Source organism: Oncorhynchus kisutch, linkage group LG7, assembly GCF_002021735.2.
Source record: "Oncorhynchus kisutch isolate 150728-3 linkage group LG7, Okis_V2, whole genome shotgun sequence".
Lineage (NCBI taxonomy): Eukaryota > Metazoa > Chordata > Actinopteri > Salmoniformes > Salmonidae > Oncorhynchus > Oncorhynchus kisutch.
In genome coordinates this window covers 53,924,926-53,938,207 of record NC_034180.2, presented here as the reverse complement: position 1 = coordinate 53,938,207, position 13,282 = coordinate 53,924,926, and the positions used below count along the sequence as shown (strand labels likewise).

At 39.0% G+C, this 13,282-nt stretch overlaps 1 protein-coding gene across 1 annotated transcript; it reads left to right on the top strand.

The window, feature by feature from the left end:
* Positions 1 to 2,675: 2,675 nt before the first annotated feature.
* On the top strand, positions 2,676 to 13,049 carry si:ch211-10a23.2 (GLECT and Gal-bind_lectin domain-containing protein). Its single transcript, XM_031829345.1, has 4 exons — positions 2,676 to 2,804; positions 3,269 to 3,354; positions 4,583 to 4,763; positions 11,998 to 13,049. Exons 1-4 carry the CDS (start codon positions 2,775 to 2,777, stop codon positions 12,139 to 12,141), a joined length of 441 nt encoding a protein of 146 aa, XP_031685205.1. The 5' UTR covers positions 2,676 to 2,774; the 3' UTR covers positions 12,142 to 13,049.
* Positions 13,050 to 13,282: the final 233 nt, after the last annotated feature.

Here is a 13,282-nt window from a genome sequence, read left to right as displayed (position 1 = left end):
CACAAGCCAAGGGAAAAGGTGAAACGAGACTGCTATTAAAGTGAACTGTGTGGATGATTAGGGATGTATTAATTCTGACAATTCTGTTAAAAACGGGGATAAACATACCTGAGTTTGTCCAATAGAAACTCTCGTTTGTAACTGTTGGACCAATGATTACACCCTAGATCAGCTAGATGCAGGAAAGAGTTTTTATTTATTTTACCGTGCAAGTCAGTTAAGAACAAATTCTTATTTGGAGGACAGTTGGTTTAACTGCCTTGTTCAGGGGCAGAATGACAGATTTGTACCTTGTCAGCTCGGGGGTTTGAACTTGCAACCTTCAGGTTACGAGTCCAACGCTCTAACCACTAGGCTACCCTGCCACCCCAGTGTGCAAGGAGTTATTGAATGTGTCACTATCTGTCATCTTGATGATGCCAATTTGTCTCGACATTATAAACTTCCATTCGCATCATGAGGTTGCTAGGTTGTAGCAACCTCATGATGGGTATAGTGAAAATTTTATGTAGTAGCCAAAAACCTATGGATGTTACATTGAGCCGGGTGAATGGAAAATGAATGACAGCCATCCGATATGCTGCTATAGAGACAAACCCATGATTAATAGGTCATAATAATCGTCCTCCTTAATCTTAAACGGCACCAACCGCCACTGGTGTACGGTGACGTTTTAGGCTCCTTTAGTCCAATATTGGGCTAGGCCGTGACTAGTTAACACAGCCACAAAGTCGTCAACCCCACTTATTTCTAAAATGTGATATTGAACCAACCTTTATCCCCACTGATAACCTTATGCCTAACCCTAACCTTAAATTAAAAACAAAAAGCACCCCCCCCCATACATTTTGTACGATTTAGCCATTGTGGACATTGTGGCTGTGGTAAATAGTGGGAACCCCTACGTGCCTTTTGTTTACACGCCCTCTCATTGGCTAGAATGGTCCCACCTGATCTTGCCCCCTTCTGCCTGCCTTTTCCATCATTGTTAGAGTCGCTACTAGACTATCAGATTTTTTTTTATGGATCATCTGGGGTGTCGCCTTTCTAACAAAGACAGTACAGCCACAGAGTTTCTTATTTGGTACAGGTTTAGAGTAGTGGCTGTACGCTTGCATGTTGTGTTTCCATAAGTGGGTGAATTGGTCTAATTTAACATGTACGATAAAGCCTCATCCCTTAGCTACATTGTACAAATCAAATAAGCGTTTTGTTTTGGGTGACTACAGCGCCAGCGATAAAACGCTAAAATAGAGACATTGTAATTGAGCGTGGCGTTAAAGCGTATAACCCGCCCAGCCGCCTTCGGATATGTCATTACATTTCGAAACAGTGCATTGTAAAACAAATTACACACAAGCTCGCCTTTCGGTGAGCTCAGGCCATCATTATATTGACATCGCATCATTTTGGCTATATCGATAAAAAAAAATTGTAAACAAAAACGACATAGCTTTTTGGTCTTCATTTAAGGTTAGGCATAAGGTTAGCAGTGTGGTTAGGTTTAACATCAGATGTTAAGAAAATAATTGTAGAAACATACATCGTTTAGCCATTATTTTGACTTTGTAGATGTGGTAATTAGTGACGACCAAGCGCCATGGAGGGCATCATCTACTACTGAGCGTACAAAACATTAAGAACACCTGCTCTTTCCATAACAGACTGACCAGGTGAAAACTATGATTCCTTATTGATGTCACTTGTTAAATCCACTTCAATCAGCGTAGATGAAGGGGAGGAGACAGGTTAAATAATATTTTTTTAAACCTTGAGAGAATTGAGACATGGATAGTGTGTGTGTACCATTCAGAGGGTGAATGGGCAAGACAACATATTTAAATGCCTTTGAACGGGGTAGGGTAGCAGGTGCCAGGCAGCAGGCACACCGTTTTGTGTCAAGAACTGCAACGCTGCTGGCCATTTTAGCATGGACAGTGCAATTGAGGGTTTCGGACATTTTCCCACCATTTTAAAGTAGTCAAAGTTGTCACCTGGGTGGGTATTCCCGTGGGCTGTAGCCTCAATGGAGCTGCCCATGCTGTCACAGACGCTATAATGGCACAGACATAAAGATGGGTCCTCTACTTATCTCTAGTGTCCCGCCCAGTTGACTACTTCAAAATGGTGAAAGTACTCAATGGCTCTGCCCATGGTAAAACAGGCTTTTTGGGCACTAGAGTTCTCTATCTATCTCTATGGCCCGAGTGGCCATACAAATGTGTTATATATTGTCCAATATTGGCTAATAGTAGGCTAGGCCTTTTCTTAAACTTAAAGAATTGGGTATGGGAAGGGAGAGTTTTCCCCAAACCAAACTGGCAACCATTAGAAAGCTCATCATAAGACTTGAGTTTCTTTATCATATTATAGGCTATTAATGTTGTGCAAGGTATATATTCACCATTAACCTAAGCTTACTCAAATCTGAGTAACAATTATTTTATTATAATGGTTGCCAGGTTGGGAAAATCTCCTATTTGGGAGTTATTTTATGTTATGAGTGAACAGCATTATTTTAAAATTTGTTTTAAATACTTAAATATTGGAATGAAAGGGTCTCACACTTGATAAGTGGGATCGTGCACCCTCATCACATTAATATTTGATAACCATCATTCAGTGCCACTTATTTTATCAGGAGCCTGTCGCTATGACAACGAGCGGAAGGCGGGGTTTGCCAGCTCTACTATAGTATCTCGAGCTCCTCTTGGCATCACGCTCCCAACACCACCCGGTGCAGATATCTCACATTGAAAGAAAGGAGAGGGGGAATGGCAGAAAAGGACAACAAGAAAGAAAATGTAAGTAACCTAGTCTGGTTTTCCCTATTGCTTTGGTTGGATTACACTTTTATTTTAGATTGACGTATATTGTCATTTCGTGATTTTTCAAATGAGATTATTAGGTTATCACAAAACAACTGAATGCAACTGTTTTTTTCTTATTCACACAATTACATTATATTGAATAAGAATGAAATCCATCTAACCGAATGGAATAATTGGTAGCAGTAATAGTGCATACTGAATTGTAGCCTGTTGTTTAGTGCTAAAGTTAGCCTGGAGCATTCTTAGAATTCTGAAAATCAATCATCAATTAAGACTGATCAGCTATTTCACTTATTTCAAAGAACCCCCCTTCTAATCGATAAAGAAACAATGTATTGTCAACGGCGGCTTTCATTCAGCTAGCCAATGTGGTGATATCTAAGAATAATATTATGTATATGTTGCATGTAGCCTTATTTCCAGCCACTCTGTTTCAGGAGGAATATGTCGGGACAATAAAAGGTGGGCTGCGGCCCACGATGAGACTGGTTGTCATGGGTATTGTTAACAAGAAGCCTCAGAGGTTGGTAAACAGACACCTGCTTTCAATGTCTCTTCTGTAGCCTAAGGAAATTAATTGTTTAATTTACCGTTTTAAATCTGAGTGTGACCGTCTGCGTTTGACATTGCAAGTCCACCGTCAAGGCAGGCACAGAGACAATGGGAGGATTGTGTAGCGCATCACACCGTGTAGTTGAGTTGAGATCAGGAGGGATTGAAGATACTGCTATATCGAGATCCTATAGCTCTGGGCAATTTCAGAATACTGCAAGAGAAAATAAATATCTAAGAGTGCAAATTGTAGAATATAATTCCATGTAAACAGGATTTTAACTCTCTTTCTTCACATCTTTCTTCACTCCCTTTGTCGTCGGGAATATTTCTCTAATTGACTAATGTATTGTTTAATTCAATACGTGGGAAAAATGTCAGAACCCATGAAGTGTTCGGTGAGCTGACCTCTCTGCTAGGAGCTCTGTGCGGAGATAAGACCATTTATCCCCTATTTATCTATGGGATGGAGTGGATGACGAAGAATATAAAACTATCTCAGTTCTAATGTTTGTATTGTAAAGTCACTATAGTGTTTTGATCCTTTGTGGCCTGCTCTGAAATACTTTACTCTGTAAATGATTCAGCCCTATCTGATTACGGAAGCCTGGTACTGTACTCACAGCTTGTGGTAATGTCAAATAGACAGACGATGTCACTATTGTATCTCTCTGTAACTGCCTTTTCTTTTCTGTTTTTTATTGTCAATATCAAATAATTTGTGGTTAACCTTACTGTGATTGTTTTCTTTGCAAAGAGCCATTTCTCAAGCAATAATTTAGCTTTTAGACTGTCTGGGAGTGGCCTGAGTGGGGAGGGAAAAACTGAAAACTAGCTGTTATTGGCAGAGAGGTTTGGAACTCTCTTTCTTATTGGTCTATTAACTAATTTACTGTGGTGATGTCACCAGGCAGGCCAAAAGTCCATCCCAACAAAACAGGTTGAAACGTCATGCAGTCTTTACAAACAGCTCTTACATTTAAACAGCATTATTTTATATATATATATATATAGATCTATGTATTAGTGTATTAATTTTCACAATTTCACAGTGCTATTTTACAATGTGGGTAATAAATAAAAATAACGCAGGAATATCATGTGTTTTGACAGAATGGTTTTTGACTGGGTCTTTAAATCAACAATGTTTAGATTGTTTGCCTGAATTCTACATCTGCACCACTGTTTATTCTGCCTAGCATGGTGGTGTCCCTGTCCAGTGATCCAGTTGAAGAGGACTTTGAGGGAGACGTGGGTTTGCAGGTAAAGGTCAACTTCCTGGCTAAAGCTGTGCAGAGGAACGCCCGTCTGGCTGGGAACTGGGGGACATCAGAGAACACCTTGTCATTCTTCCCCTTTGCTGCTGGGGAGCCCTTCAAGGTATAAAGCCTACTACACTCATAGGGACGGTACATTTATGAATATAGTTCTACAATCATACATACGTTAAAACACAGGCCTAGATATGTCTGGGAGCTGTTTAATACACAGGCCTAGATATGTCTGGGAACTGTTTAAAACACAGGCCTAGATATGTCTGGGAGCTGTTTAATACACAGGCCTAGATATGTCTGGGAGCTGTTTAAAACACAGGCCTAGATATGTCTGGGAGCTGTTTAATACACAGGCCTAGATAAGTCTGGGAGCTGTTTAATACACAGGCCTAGATATGTCTGGGAGCTGTTTAAAACACAGGCCTAGATATGTCTGGGAGCTGTTTAATACACAGGCCTAGATATGTCTGGGAGCTGTTTAATACACAGGCCTAGATATGTCTGGGAGCTGTTTAAAACACAGGCCTAGATATGTCTGGGAGCTGTTTAATACACAGGCCTAGATATGTCTGGGAGCTGTTTAATACACAGGCCTAGATATGTCTGGGAGCTGTTTAAAACACAGGCCTAGATATGTCTGGGAGCTGTTTAATACACAGGCCTAGATATGTCTGGGAGCTGTTTAATACACAGGCCTAGATATGTCTGGGAGCTGTTTAAAACACAGGCCTATATATGTCTGGGAGCTGTTTAATACACAGGCCTAGATATGTCTGGGAGCTGTTTAAAACACAGGCCTAGATATGTCTGGGAGCTGTTTAATACACAGGCCTAGATATGTCTTGGAGCTGTTTAAAACACAGGCCTAGATATGTCTGGGAGCTCTTTAAAACACAGGCCTAGATATGTCTGGGAGCTGTTTAAAACACAGGCCTAGATATGTCTGGGAGCTGTTTAATACACAGGCCTAGATATGTCTGGGAGCTGTTTAAAACACAGGCCTAGATATGTCTGGGAGCTGTTTAATACACAGGCCTAGATATGTCTGGGAGCTGTTTAAAACACAGGCCTATATATGTCTGGGAGCTGTTTAATACACAGGCCTAGATATGTCTGGGAGCTGTTTAAAACACAGGCCTAGATATGTCTGGGAGCTGTTTAATACACAGGCCTAGATATGTCTGGGAGCTGTTTAAAACACAGGCCTAGATATGTCTGGGAGCTGTTTAATACACAGGCCTAGATATGTCTGGGAGCTGTTTAATACACAGGCCTAGATATGTCTGGGAGCTGTTTAATACACAGGCCTAGATATGTCTGGTAGCTGTTTAAAACACAGGCCTAGATATGTCTGGGAGCTGTTTAATACACAGGCCTAGATATGTCTGGGAGCTGTTTAATACACAGGCCTAGATATGTCTGGGAGCTGTTTAAAACACAGGCCTAGATATGTCTGGGAGCTGTTTAATACACAGGCCTAGATATGTCTGGGAGCTGTTTAATACACAGGCCTAGATATGTCTGGGAGCTGTTTAATACACAGGCCTAGATATGTCTGGGAGCTGTTTAAAACACAGGCCTAGATATGTCTGTGTATTTAACAGCTCCCAGCCAGAGAATGCCAAGAGGGTGCAAAGCTGTCATCAAGGCAAACGGTGGCTACTTTGAAGAATCTCAAATATAAAATATATTTTGATTTGTTTTTTGGTTACTACATGATTACTACATGTGTGTTATTTTATAGTTTTGATGTCTTCACTATTATTCTACAATATAGAAAATAGTAAAAATAAAGAAAAACCCTTGAAAGAGCAGGTATTCTAAAACCTTTGACTGGTAGTGTACATCTACACTAATACATAGATCTACACTAATACATAGAGCTACACTAATACACAGATCTACACTAATACACAGATCTACACTAATACACAGATCTACACTAATACACAGATCTACACTAATACACAGATCTACACAAATACATAGATCTACACTAATACACAGATCTACACTAATACACAGATCTACACTAATACACAGATCTACACTAATACATATATCTACACTAATACATATATCTACACGAATACACAGATCTACACTAATACACAGATCTACACTAATACACAGATCTAAACTAATACATAGATCTACACTAATACACAGATCTACACTAATACACAGATCTATACTAATACACCGATCTACACTAATACACAGATCTAAACTAATACACAGATCTACACTAATACACATATCTACACTAATACATAGATCTACACTAATACATATCTACACTAATACATATATCTACACTAATACACAGATCTAAACAAATACACAGATCTACACTAATACACAGATCTACACTAATACATAGATCTTCACTAATACACAGATCTACACTAATACATATATCTACACTAATACACAGATCTACACTAATACACAGATCTACACTAATACATATATCTACACTAATACATATATCTGCACTAATACACATATCTACACTAATACACAGATCTACACTAATACACAGATCTACACTAGTACATAGATCTACACTGATACACAAATCTACACTAATACACAGATCTACACTAATACACAGATCTACACTAGTACATAGATCTACACTGATACACAAATCTACACTAATACACATATCTACACTAATACACAGATCTACACTAATACACAGATCTAAACTAATACACAGATCTACACTAATACACATATCTACACTAATACATAGATCTACACTGATACACAAATCTACACTAATACACATATCTACACTAATACATACATCTACACTAATACACAGATCTATACTAATACATAGATCTACACTAATACACAGATCTACACTAATACACATATCTACACTTATACACAGATCTACACTAATACATATATATACACTGATACACAGATCTACACTAATACACAGATCTACACTAATACACAGATCTACACTAATACACAGATCTACACTAATACACACGTCTACACTAATACACAGATCTACACTAATAGACATATCTACACTAATACACAGATCTACACTAATGCACTGATCTACACTAATACACAGAACTACACTAATACATTGATCTACACTAATACATAGATCTACACTAATACATATATCTACACTAATACACAGATCTACACTAATACACAGATCTACACTAATACATATATCTACACTAATACATATATCTACACTAATACATATATCTACACTAATACACAGATCTACACTAATACACAGATCTACACTAGTACATAGATCTACACTGATACACAAATCTACACTAATACACATATCTACACTAATACACAGATCTACACTAATACACAGATCTACACTAATACACAGATCTACACTAATACACATATCTACACTAATACATAGATCTACACTAATACATATATCTACACTAATACATATATCTACACTAATACATATATCTACACTAATACACAGATCTACACTAATACATATATCTACACTAATACATAGATCTACACTAATACATATATATACACTAATACATATATATACACTAATACACAGATCTACACTAATACACAGATCTACACTAATACACATATCTACACTAATACACAGATCTACACTAATACATAGATCTACACTAATACACAGATCTACACTAATACACATATCTACACTAATACACAGATCTACACTAATACACAGATCTACACTAATACACAGATCTACACTAATACACATATCTACACTAATACATATATCTACACTAATACACATATCTACACTAATACATATATCTACACTAATACATACATCTACACTAATACACAGATCTACACTAATACACATATCTACACTAATACACAGATCTACACTGATACACAGATCTACACTAATACACAGATCTACACTAATAGACATATCTACACTAATACACAGATCTACACTAATACACATATCTACACTAATACATACATCTACACTAATACACAGATCTACACTAATACACAGATCTACACTAATACACAGATCTACACTAATACACTGATCTACAGTAATAGAGAGATCTACACTAATACATAGATCTACACTAATAGAGAGATCTACACTAAACATATATCTACACTAATACACTGATCTACACTAATAGAGAGACCTACACTAATACATAGATCTACACTAATACACAGATCTACACTAATAGAGAGAGCTCCACTAATACATAGATCTAAACTAATACACTGATCTACACTAATAGAGAGATCTACACTAATACATAGATCTACACTAATACACAGATCTACACTAATACACAGATCTACACTAATAGAGAGATCTCCACTAATACACAGATCTACACTAATACACAGATCTACACTAATACACTGATCTACACTAATACATAGATCTACACTAATACACAGATCTACACTAATACACAGATCTACACTAATAGAGAGATCTCCACTAATACACAGATCTACACTAATACACAGATCTACACTAATACACTGATCTACACTAATAGAGAGATCTACACTAATACACAGATCTACACTAATACACAGATCTACACTAATACATACAGGTAACTGCCAAAATGAGGGATACGAAGTATATTGAAAGCAGGTGCTTCCACACAGGTGTGGTTCCTGAGTTAATTAAGCAATTAACATCCCATCATGCTTAGAGTCATGTATAGAAATGCTGGGCAGGTAATTATTTTAGCTACCATGGCTTTGCCCCCCCCCCCCATAGGATGACTATGTCCCCCATCCACAAGCCAGGAGTGGTAACTGAATGGTTTGGTGAGCATGAAAAGGATATAAACCATATGCCGTTGCGGTCTCAGTCACCAGATCTCAACCAAATGTAACACTTATTGGGCTTAATCATACATACATCTCAGCCTACATTAATACACAGGCCAGCAGTCATACACAGGCCAGCAGTCATACAGAGGCCAGCAGTCATACATGTCAGCCTACATTAATACCCAGGCCAGCAGTCATACACAGGCCAGCAGTCATACATGTCAGCCTACATTAATACACAGGCCAGCAGTCACACACAGGCCAGCAGTCATACATGTCAGCCTACATTAATACACAGGCCAGCAGTCACACACAGGCCAGCAGTCATACACAGGCCAGCAGTCATACACAGGCCAGCAGTCATACACAGGCCAGCAGTCAAACACAGGCCAACAGTCATGCTACAGTCACAGTCAGGTCAAGGTACAGCCTTCAGTCATCCTACAATATTAGATGGGTCTACAGTCATCCTACAATATTAGATAGGCCTACAGTCATCCTACAATATTAGATAGGTCTATAGTCATCCTACAATATTAGATAGGTCTACAGTCATCCTACAATATTAGATAGGCCTACAGTCATCCTAAAATATTAGATATGTCTACAGTTATAGACAGGCCTACACTAATACAGTGCTTTGCGAAAGTATTCGGCCCCCTTGAACTTTGCGACCTTTTGCCACATTTCAGGCTTCAAACATAAAGATATAAAACTGTATTTTTTTATGAAGAATCAACAACAAGTGGGACACAATCATGAAGTGGAACGACATTTATTGGATATTTCAAACTTTTTTAACAAATCAAAAACGGAAAAATTGGGCGTGCAAAATTATTCAGCCCCCTTAAGTTAATACTTTGTAGCGCCACCTTTTGCTGCGATTACAGCTGTAAGTCGCTTGGGATATGTCTCTATCAGTTTTGCACATCGAGAGACTGACATTTTTTCCCATTCCTCCTTGCAAAACAGCTCGAGCTCAGTGAGGTTGGATGGAGAGCATTTGTGAACAGCAGTTTTCAGTTCTTTCCACAGATTCTTGATTGGATTCAGGTCTGGACTTTGACTTGGCCATTCTAACACCTGGATATGTTTATTTTTGAACCATTCCATTGTAGATTTTGCTTTATGTTTTGGATCATTGTCTTGTTGGAAGACAAATCTCCATCCCAGTCTCAGGTCTCTTCCAGAATGGTCCTGTATTTGGCTCCATCCATCTTCCCATCAATTTTAACCATCTTCCCTGTCCCTGCTGAAGAAAAGCAGGCCCAAACCATGATGCTGCCACCAACATGTTTGACAGTGGGGATGGTGTGTTCAGGGTGATGAGCTGGGTTGCTTTTACGCCAAACATAACGTTTTGCATTGTTGCCAAAAAGTTAAATTTTGGTTTCATCTGACCAGAGCACCTTCTTCCACATGTTTGGTGTGTCTCCCAGGTGGCTTGTGGCAAACTTTAAACAACACTTTTTATGGATATCTTTAAGAAATGGCTTTCTTCTTTACACTCTTCCATAAAGGCCAGATCTGTCCTATGGACAGAGTCTCCCACCTCAGCTGTAGATCTCTGCAGTTCATCCAGAGTGATCATGGGCTTCTTGGCTGCATCTCTGATCAGTCTTCTCCTTGTATGAGCTGAAAGTTTAGAGGGACGGCCAGGTCTTGGTAGATTTGCAGTGGTCTGATACTCCTTCCATTTCAATATTATCGCTTGCACAGTGCTCCTTGGGATGTTTAAAGCTTGGGAAATCTTTTTGTATCCAAATCTGGCTTTAAACTTCTTCACAACAGTATCTCGGACCTGCCTGGTGTGTTCCTTGTTCTTCATGATGCTCTCTGCGCTTTTAACGGACCTCTGAGACTATCACAGTGCAGGTGCATTTGTACGGAGACTTGATTACACACAGGTGGATTGTATTTATCATCATTAGTCATTTAGGTCAACATTGGATCATTCAGAGATCCTCACTGAACTTCTGGAGAGACTTTGCTGCACTGAAAGTAAAGGGGCTGAATAATTTTCAGTTTTTGATTTGTTAAAAAAGTTTGAAATTTCCAATACATGTCGTTCCACTTCATGATTGTGTCCCACTTGTTGTTGATTCTTCACAAAAAAATACAGTTTTATATCTTTATGTTTGAAGCCTGAAATGTGGCAAAAGGTCGCAAAGTTCAAGGGGGCCGAATACTTTCGCAAGGCACTGTATATACCTGCACATCCAATAGTGTGTTTATTATTCCAACACTCCTACACGTAACTGATTTATGCTTATTCCTGCTTTGACCCTGCCCAAGCTCTTTATTATAATCTCTCTCTCTCTCTCTCTCTCTGTCTCTCCTCTCTCTCTCTCTCTCTGTCTCTCCTCTCTCTCTCTCTCTCTGTCTCTCTGTCTCCCTCTCTCTCTCTCTCTGTCTCTCCTCTCTCTCTCTCTCTCTGTCTCTCCTCTCTCTCTCTCTCTCTGTCTCTCTGTCTCCCTCTCTCTCCCCCCCCCCCCCAGATGGAGATAGTTTGTGAACACCAGCAGTTCCGAATCCTGGTGGATGGCCAGCCCCTGTGTGGCTTCACCCATCGTCTGTCTCCGCTGGCCTCTCTCACCGCCCTGCGAGTCTTTGGAGACCTACGGCTCACTAAGGTAGCATAACACCAGGAACAGACCCGGGGGGGGGGGTCCCAAAATTACACCCTAGACTCTATATAGTCCACTACATTTGGCCAGGGCTCTGGTCAAAAGTAGTGGACTATATTGGGAATAGTGTGTCATTTGAGACGGCCATTTCCCCACAGTTTAGTCAGACAAGGTATTGTGAAGATAGGCGGGCCAGGGTATAGGCGTCGTAGAAGGTGGAGCATTTTGGTGATATCTTGATCCTTGTGAAATGTGAATGTTTGGCACTTAACACCTGCTCCTTAATAATTGCGCGAAGTGAAGTGCCTTCACTCTAGATTAGCTGTTTATGGTTGTGACTGGGTGATTTTGACTACAGTTAATGAATGTAATCCATGTTAATGATTGATTGATTGATTGATTTCCTTAAGCAAACCATTTGATGGACTATATATATACACACTATACTACGTTGCCCTTGGGAACACAATATTTTTTAGATTTAGGTAAATGAAATATGAAATGCTGCATTTGTGACTGTCGAGATACAACGTGAGATGAATGTGCATCAAAACAAACAAACAAACAAACATTCCTTATAGTTCATGACGTTGCAGGTTTCCAGAGAAGCAATTACCAAAACAAAAGCAATGTCTTTAATATGCGCCCGTACTACAGCAGGGTGCCCAGCTCATTGCTTCTGTAACACCTATAGAATTAATACTACCTTATTGCATGGTATTTGTGTTAGTCTGTGTTAGCTGTTAGGTCAACATATTGTCGTCTACTGTAGCTCTCGACATCACAGGACTGTAAATCCTTTCAAACAAGCTGTCAAACCATCTTTAAACCATATTTAGTTGTTTGAAATAGATTGTTGTAGAAATTAACTTAAATAAAACAATTTTCCCAAATGATTGTGTTATCATATGTCCTGTAAAGAAGTAGGTCTTGTGTGTGTTTTGTTAAATATGGTCCACAACCACATACTTCTACAATGCATTATTACAACTAGCCAGGTCTATGAAGCAATGTAACAATCCATCCAGTCAATCACCTTATTATTGTGCTGCCAGACACATTATTTATGAGCGGTCCTGTAGTCTCTGTGCTGCCAGACACATTATTTATGAGCGGTCCTGTAGTCTCTGTGTTGCCAGACACATTATTTATGAGC

What these genes read in the sequence shown, in the direction of transcription:
- si:ch211-10a23.2 (XM_031829345.1), top strand. Translation starts at nt 2,775, where the DNA reads ATGGCAGAAAAGGACAACAAGAAAGAAAAT. An exon ending in AGGACAACAAGAAAGAAAAT is followed by an intron (nt 2,805 to 3,268) that starts GTAAGTAACCTA and finishes ACTCTGTTTCAG; the next exon opens with GAGGAATATGTCGGGACAAT. An exon ending in GTTAACAAGAAGCCTCAGAG is followed by an intron (nt 3,355 to 4,582) that starts GTTGGTAAACAG and finishes TATTCTGCCTAG; the next exon opens with CATGGTGGTGTCCCTGTCCA.